The sequence below is a fragment of the Cucumis sativus genome, chromosome 3, assembly GCF_000004075.3.
Source record: "Cucumis sativus cultivar 9930 chromosome 3, Cucumber_9930_V3, whole genome shotgun sequence".
Classification (NCBI taxonomy): Eukaryota; Viridiplantae; Streptophyta; class Magnoliopsida; order Cucurbitales; family Cucurbitaceae; genus Cucumis; species Cucumis sativus.
The window spans coordinates 24,971,820-24,980,495 of NC_026657.2; the positions used below are offsets into that span (position 1 = coordinate 24,971,820).

General features: G+C 35.7%; 1 protein-coding gene across 2 annotated transcripts; it reads left to right on the forward strand.

Annotated features, from left to right (window-relative positions):
- The first annotated feature begins 667 nt into the window (after positions 1-667).
- Positions 668-7,268, forward strand: LOC101203278 (receptor-like serine/threonine-protein kinase ALE2). 2 transcript variants are annotated; one of them, XM_011653326.2, is made up of 9 exons: positions 668-1,234; positions 1,800-1,889; positions 2,816-2,920; positions 2,995-3,084; positions 3,391-3,759; positions 3,866-4,126; positions 4,280-4,669; positions 5,658-5,898; positions 6,142-7,268. In XM_011653326.2, the coding sequence occupies exons 1-9, from the start codon at positions 1,168-1,170 to the stop codon at positions 6,854-6,856; spliced, it is 2,328 nt and encodes a 775-aa protein (XP_011651628.1). In that variant the 5' UTR covers positions 668-1,167; the 3' UTR covers positions 6,857-7,268. The 2 variants fall into 2 exon arrangements, with proteins under 2 accessions (XP_011651628.1, XP_031738441.1); XM_031882581.1 differs by lacking the exon at positions 2,816-2,920.
- The last annotated feature ends 1,408 nt before the right edge of the window (positions 7,269-8,676 follow it).

Here is an 8,676-nt window from a genome sequence, read left to right on the forward strand (position 1 = left end):
AAGTGTGTATATATATAATAAAATAAAAAGTATTTGGGGTAGAGTCGGGGATTGGGTGGAATACCCTCCTTGTCTCCGTTCGTTTCAAGAACACGATTGGTGTTTCCTGTTTGATATCGCTTCTAGTGAAGCTGGGAATTTTCTATTTTGAACGAGGCGAATACTTGCGAGTATATTTGTCAACCTTAAACTCTAAAAAAGATTTAACCTTAATTCGTACATGTAACCTAAATAAAAACTTTGTTTTCATTCCTTTTAAAATGTGTGTCATTTGAAATTAACGGGACTAAATTTAGGTTGTATGTGAGCAGTGGCTGATGTAGATTGATCATCAAAGGTAAACAATTTTTTTTTGTATTATGTGTATATATTTGTATAGGGAAAGTTTGCTGGCAAAAGAAAACAAAAAGGAAAAAATATGTATATAATATTGTTGTATGAGGGAAAGGTCTGGTGGGAAGAGAAAAGAAAAAAGAAAAAAGAAAAAAGAAAAAGAGGAATTATGACGTAGTCAAACGAGTCTCTAAATTGTCGTTTCATTCAACAGCGCGTGGACCAGACACATCTATTGATCGCCTTTTTGAAAGAAAAAGAAAAGGTAATAACAATAATAATAAAAAAGAAAGAAAAGCAGTGGGTTTAGCAGTAGTAGTAGAGTAATAGTAGAGTGTTGTTTGTTGCCATGTAATAAAGTTCCTCACCTAGCTCCATTCATCTTCATCATCTCCTTTCTCTCAAGATCTCCTTTTCCTCTCCTTTTCCTCCATTCTTTTCTCTCCTCAATTTCCTCCTCCTCCTCCTCCCCCTCCCCCCTTCTCTCTATACTCAACCTTTTCTTATTCCTTCCTTCTAGATCTTCCCCCGCATTTCATGGATCTACAACCCTACATACCTGCATTGCTTCCTCCTCCTCTTCCCTTTTCTCTCTCCTAGGGTTTTCCCCCGTCATTTTCAGTCATGTGGTCTCTCACTTTTACTTCGCATTGTCTTCACCATCATTCTTCCCACCCACTGCTTCATTCTATCACTTCTGACTCTTCTCTTTCCCGGATTTATGTTCAGCTTTTGCTTCAGCTTGTAGCTCCTTATGGCTACTGATGATCATAATGACGACGACGACGATGCTGATTCTTTTCCTCTGAAAATTTTGCTTTCCCGGATGCAAAAATGCCTTTCTCGATTTTGCTACCTCTTTTGGTTCTTCATGTCTTCGATTTGCGTTTCTCTTGCTCAGGTAACTGTTCTCAAGTAAAGTACGCGTTATTTCTGTTGCTTTCTTTACTGCTTTTCGGCTTTTTTTTAGTTTCTGTGCAAAAAGAGTCATTCCTCCATCGAAGAATTAGACCGTCGAAGAGCTGTTTTTTTTTTTTTTTACTGTTAACTTACATTACTGTATGTTAAGCTGTAATAAGAGTGACACTCGATTTGCTTGCTTCTGATTTTTAAACTTTTTTTAATATGTATATATTTTGCTGAATACGACATTTGAATGTCTTATCATTGAACTGTACTAGTTTTGTTGTTATCTGAACTGTATTGAGCAATACGCACACATTCACTTGAATTGAATTGTAAAAGGAGTCATTACTTGAGCGAACAATTAGACCAGGGGCAACTTACACTACTGTATGTGAAGCTGTAGTAAGAGTGTCACTCGATTTACTTCTGATTATTTTTCTTAAAATATATTTTAATGAATACGATTAATTGTTGAGCTTTATTAGTATTGTTTTTATTTGAATTGTCTTGGATATTATAGTGGAGAATTTCTAAGAGTTGTCTATTGTCACTGCTTTCAGGACAATCGTCAGTTTCACCACATATATACTTATCTCCTTCCTTACAGCCAAGCCTGCAAACAATGATTCCAGGGATGTCAACAGAGCATGGTACAGTGATTTCCATTTGGATCAACGTGTCTTGTTTGATTAATATCCGTACATAATCCAAGTTAGGTACTATAAGCATGTGATAAGTGCCTAAAATGTGGTTGGTTGTGAAGTTGTGGCTCTTACAGAAATAGTGCACAACTTGTAGCTTGTGTTTGAACTAATTGCATACCCATTTTTTTGTTCAAACTCCCAAAGTTGGCAAATTTTACGTGTTCTATTATCTGTTGACTGTGGTGTGTTTTTATTTAAAGGAACTTCTGTTGGAGTGGAAACTACTAACTGAAGCTTATCTTTCACGTTAATTATTAGAATGTAATGTGTTTGGTTGTTATGTGAAGAAGTCGATTGTACTAACTCTGCCAACAAACCTAAATTCTTCTCTTTATAGCTTCAGCTTCCTGTGTCTGAAGTTGGTTTTCAACAACTTGAAGAGGAACATGTTAAACTAATTCAATCAATGTGGCTGGAAACATCTTTTGAACCCTTTAAATTGGACCCGCTTTGTTCCCTTTGGATAATTTCATTTGTCATTGAAAATGTTCCTTATACAATAAAAAAATTAATGCAGTTGGTAGCATTAGCATTTTGTTGGGAGTTTGTATTGTAATTGTATAAATCATTACTTGACTTTGGATTAAAGATAAGACAATTATCAATTATAGCCTGGGAATTGGGAACTCAAGTAAGGCAGTGGTCTTCCTTTACATGAACATCTGGTCATTTTTAATGCTTAATTTAATTTTTGCTTGGTTGGGATTGTTCTCAAATTCAAATTAGTTATTATTATCTTTCAGTGAACACAGTTAGTGGAAAAAGAAAAGTGAAGTAGTTAATTTTTATGATGGTCGTTCCTTTTTCATTTCCTAGTTTTTCAACTATTCATGTTTATCTCTTTTCTATGGCATTCATGTGTCTTCATACAGCAAGGTTGGAGTCGATAAGTTTTTCATTTGTGCCTTCAAAGTTACGTGATAACTGGATATCTAAGTCTTTATTGGGATCATCTACTTCTCCTGCACCCTCTCCAGGTTATGAAGGCAATTTAATAGATTCTCCACTGTCCTTTGTGTTGCCATTACTTACTGACACTACTATTTTGTAGGTCCCAGCAGTGCACCCTTGCCTGTCCGGCGTCATCGACGGCGTCGTGGACGACCTCATGTGGTTGCTCCTACCCCATCAAAAGACCAAGGTATTGAATTATTCATTAGTCAATTATTTGAATAGCTTTGTAGCATTTGATGACATGATTGGTAAATGGTACATGGTGCCTTTGATTTTGTTAAGTGATGGTGATCCATAAAGAATGTTATCTAAGGACCTTTGCAAATTTTCATCTGTCCTTGTTTAGACCAATGATTAGCCCCTTACTGCAGCTCCCTTTGGTTGTTAGTTGAAGTTGGAAGGTTGTGATCAAATATGCATGGAGCCTTGAAGTTGTTAGTTGTTTTTCATGAAGTTCTTTGTACTAAATATTTTTTACCCATGAACTTGGAAGGTTGTGATCAAATATGCATGGAGCCCCTTACTGCAGCTCCCTTTGGTTCACCTTGTGGCTGTGTGTTTCCCATGAAAGTCAGACTTCTTCTGGATATAGCTCCATATGCTGTTTTTCCTGTGATGAATGAGCTTGAAAGTGAGATTGCAGTTGGGACTTACTTAGAGCAGAGCCAAGTGAAAATCATGGGTGCAAGTGCAGACAGTCAAAATCAAGGAAGAACTATGGTGGACATAAATTTAGTACCTCTAGGGGAGAAGTTTGATAATACAACTGCGGTACTTACTTACAGGAGGTTTTGGGATAAAAAAGTACATTTGAATATGACGCTTTTTGGTGATTATGAAGTTGTCTACATTAGCTATCCGGGTAATAACTTCAACATTTTTTTCTCTGATTTTGTTACATCCCCCCGCCCCCCAAAAAAAAAATAAATAAATAAAATTAAATACTAAGAATAACAAATCATGATCAGGGATTCCTTCTTCACCGCCATATGGGGGGTACATGGGAAGTGCTCCTAGTGGAAGTGCGGGTGATCTTCCTATTACTGCAAATTTCGTTAATAAGAGCCAGAAGATGAATGTCAAAACAATTGCCATCATAGCACTTTCAGCATTTGTTGTGTTATTAGTGTTCATTGGAGCTCTTTCCATCTTTTTCAAATGGAGAAAAGTTGGCAGACCTTCTAATGCTGTTGGCCCAGTCTTCACACCATCAATTAACAAAAGATCTGGTGAGTTTGTGGATCCCGATCTGTTAGTTATCACGAAGATCTTTCTACAAGTATTATTTGATTACGAACTGTCCATTCCATGAGCGATATGGCAAGTCTTGTTTAGTATACTTGTAATGCCGCTTGAGACAATTTCATTTTGAATTAATGCAGGTTTAGGATCAGCCTTATCGAGTAGCATTGCAAGCTCCACCTCTGTTTCACTAATGTCCACAATGCCAACCAGTCTTCAATCTGTTAAAACATTTGCACTTTCTGAACTTGAGAAAGCAACAGACAAGTTTAGTTCAAAAAGGATTTTAGGTGAAGGGGGATTTGGCCGAGTTTACTGTGGTATTTTGGATGATGGAAATGAAGTTGCAGTTAAGTTGCTTACACGAGATAATCAGAACAGAGACCGTGAATTTATTGCAGAAGTTGAGATGTTGAGTAGACTGCATCATCGAAATCTTGTGAAACTGATTGGCATATGCATTGAAGGGCGAACTCGCTGCTTAGTTTATGAGCTTGTCCATAATGGCAGTGTTGAGTCTCACTTGCATGGTACGTTTCCCATATCACCTACAGTTAATCTTTTTAGGTATTTGTTAATCTAACTTATATGTACTGTTGTTGGTTGTCTCCATTTTCTATACCTGATTTGTCTATTCAACTTTTGTAGAACTTTTTACATCCATTCAATCTTAGGACAAAAATGCCTCCGTTACCTTTTTCTTGATCATCAACTGCCATGAAATTTGATCTCTTGAATAACATCAAGTTAAAGACTCCTTTGTTTTTTGTGCCTGGGGACTTTCTCTTTTATCAGAGTCTATCTATCTTCTGTTAGATATATATTGGAACATTTTATTTTTAATTTGCTCTGTTTAAAAATTTTAGTCTACCTTTTTGTTATTTTATAATTCTGTATTGAAAAGTATTGATAGATGAAGGGTTTCTCAAATCAAGAAGGGTGAAGAAAAGGGGTTGATTTGTTCATAGGAAACGTTAGAAATTTCTTAACCACCAACATTAAAATGACTGGCATCCACCACCAGCGACGGATCAAACAAAAGACCCCCAATCTAAGTTGATATCAAAAGTAAAGTAATTATGAAGAGATTTGTGTAAGATACTCCAATTTGGGGCCGTAAATTGTACAAAACCTACTAGTATTAAAACCGTATACTGGAATACTCATCCTTTATTTTCTCCAAGGAGCCACACCAATGCTCTCGTATGGCATGATGCCTAAGAATTTTAGTTTTTCGTTGGTAATGGAAACAAGAGTTCCTATATCCGTTTGGACATTTAATCTGAATCAATCATTCTTAGCATAAATTAAATAACATTTAGTTTGGTGGCTATTCCACCTGTATTTAGAAAAAACTACGAACTTTTTAGATTTCTCTTTTAGATATATGTTGGTGGATTACCATATATTAGTTTCAAAATTTTCTTTCACCTTGATCTTAACCAATTATTTTTTTGTTCTATATCCATTGTTAATGACACTTATTTTATAAAAAGGTTCTTCATCTATATTGTGTAGGCATTGACAAGAGAAACGGACCTCTTGACTGGGACGCACGATTAAAGATTGCTCTTGGGGCAGCAAGAGGTTTGGCATATCTTCACGAAGATTCTAATCCTCGTGTAATTCACCGTGATTTTAAGGCAAGTAATGTTCTGTTGGAAGTTGACTTCACCCCCAAGGTTTCGGATTTCGGATTGGCAAGGGAAGCAACTGAAGGAAGTGAACACATCTCAACACGGGTGATGGGAACTTTCGGGTAATTCCAGTGTTGTGCATATCTATGTTTTTTATTGCGCCAATCTGTTTACGAATCCATATTAGTACATATCAACTGCTTGTATTTAAAGTCAATGGATCATGGATTCAAGAAACTGGTTTTGGAACCGAATTATTAGGAGGATACACTTTTCCTGCGATGTTGTCAGTTAAATTCAGAAAATAAGGATCATGAATTAGTGGATATCAGTTTTTGTTTTTGACCAAGTTATTAAATTTGCAGGTACGTAGCGCCTGAATATGCAATGACTGGGCACCTGCTCGTCAAAAGTGATGTTTATAGTTATGGAGTCGTGCTACTTGAACTTCTTTCGGGCCGAAAACCAGTAGACATGTCCCAACCACATGGTGAGGAGAATCTTGTAACATGGGCACGGCCTCTATTGACTAGTAGAGAAGGTTTGGAGCAACTAGTAGATCCTTCTTTAGCTGGTACTTACGACTTCGATGACATGGCCAAAGTAGCTGCCATTGCTTCCATGTGTGTTCATCCAGAGGTGACCCAGAGGCCATTTATGGGAGAAGTTGTGCAAGCTCTAAAACTGATATACAATGACACAGACGAGACATGTGCAGATTACTGCAGTCAAAAAGAGTCCTCAGCCCGGGACTCGGATTTCAAAGGCGACCTTGTCCCATCCGACAGCAGTTGGTGGAATGCTGGTGGCCTTACACCTCGACTCACATATGGTCAAGCCTCTTCCTTCATCACCATGGAATATAGCTCTGGGCCTCTTGAAGAAATGGAAAACCGTCCGTTTTCAACTTCAAGTTTGGTAGGCGATGAGATATCTTTGCCTATTCGACATGGAAACAGGTCAGGTCCGTTGCGAACTGCTCGAAGTAAGCCTTCATTCTATAGATTTTCGGGAAGTAGGAGCGAGCATGGAGGATTTCTTTCAAGACCTTCTTGGAACAGCAACGGGTTTTGGGTTTGAGTTTGAGTTTTTTAAAAAAGCAGATCTGCCGCTATTGGTGGCCCCTTCACAGCTCCATTATCGATCATTTATTTTGTGATGTGTGGAGCTTTGAAGGGGACATTTTGGTGTTGCTGATTCTTGTGGATGGCTTTGTGCGACTCTTTTGAAAATGTACAGTTTTAAACTCTATGGTTCATAAAGATGGCTTTCAAGCTTGGAAGTTAAAAAGTTGTCATTAAATGTGTGGAGAGAGAAAAAAGAAAAAGAAAAAAAGAGAGCGCAAAGTATTGGGTTCTAATTTTGGAATTGTTGATTCATTACCATACGAGGTTAGAAATGTAATTTGAATACTCTCTTCTAGTTGTATCATAATCTTCTTTTCTTTCTGACAGTTTTTTTGCATCAAGGAGTCTCTGTATTTTACATCAAATGACGAATTTCACCCTGACCGTCAATTTGTTCTTGAAATCAAATTAAATTCGGTATTTTACTGACGCGAAGTGTGTTGTGAAATTGCTTTGCCTATTCAAATCCACCAATGTGTTCTTCAATGGATCAAACTGTGAACGTGACCTCATTTCTTTCTCCTTGCCTCCTCTTTTTTCCTCCATCAAATCTGCATTTCTTTTTCTCAGTTCTTCTTGCTCCTTCGTCTCACTTTCTCTTCTTGATCTCGTTCCTGTGGACTTGTTTTAATTCATGCTCCCTCTTCCATCTTACAAGTTCTTCCTCCTGCTCCTTGGTTGGGCTTTCTCCTCTCGATCTCGTTTTTTTTTCAACACTTTGACTTAGACATAAATTTGAAAGTTTGGGAACGAAGCTACTTTTATGCTTCTATAAATTTGATCAATTATTGGTAATAAAAAAAAAATGTGGCCCATTGATTGTGTTTACCACATTTTGTAATGAAAATCACTTATGGACTCAAAAGGTTCATTTCATCCAATTTACATTTGATTATTACTTGAGATCTTTACCGTTTTTTTTTTATGAGAAAACTTCCTATACTATGAGAGTAAAAGAGAAATTTTCATATACTCTCCATTCATCTTGTGTCACACCAACACGTCATGGGATCCACTCACATGATTAACATGTGATTCACTGAATACGACAAATTCATACTATAAACACATTGTTATTTTAATTGAGTTTTCTTCAGTTTGATATATCCATAATTATAGATTCATATCAATATTCATAATTAAATAGTTGATATTTTGTTTGGAAAAATATCATTCTATACCCTTGAATTATGAGTTGTAACGGTTTACCATAAACTAGTAATCATATCAATTTAAACTATGAACTTTGAAGTTATATCAATTTAAATCATAAACTAAATGTAATGGAATATTTAAATAGATACTATCGTACAAGTTCATGGTTTAACTTGATACTCTTTAAAATTTGAGGGTATAAATTAATACACTTATTTGCTTGAAGTTTAAATTGATATAACTTTCAAAATTCAAAGTTTAAATTGATATAACTATTAGTCTAGAGTAAAAATTAATACATAAAAGTTTTTTCCTATTATCCATCATTTCTCTCAATTTGTATCCCTACACTTTCATAGTTGGAAATCCATATCCACGATTAAGAAAGTAGTGTTTGTTATGTCCTTTTTACGAGAACTCTAACAAGTTATTGTTTATATCTTGAGATAGTTACAAATATAACAAATTATATTCAAAATATTTAAGTTTGCAACAACATTTAAAAAAATTATAAATATAGCAAAATTTGTAAAAGTCTATCCATAATAAAAGTATTTATTATTAGTAGATCATGTTATAAATATTAATTTTATAACTAATAAATGATAAGAGTATTTT

Coding starts and splice junctions, on each gene's coding strand:
- LOC101203278 (XM_011653326.2), top strand. CDS start 1,168: ATGCCTTTCTCGATTTTGCTACCTCTTTTGGTTCTTCATGTCTTCGAT. Junction 1,890..2,815: donor AGGGATGTCAACAGAGCATG/GTACAGTGATTT, acceptor GTCTTCATACAG/CAAGGTTGGAGTCGATAAGT. Junction 2,921..2,994: donor TTCTCCTGCACCCTCTCCAG/GTTATGAAGGCA, acceptor ACTATTTTGTAG/GTCCCAGCAGTGCACCCTTG.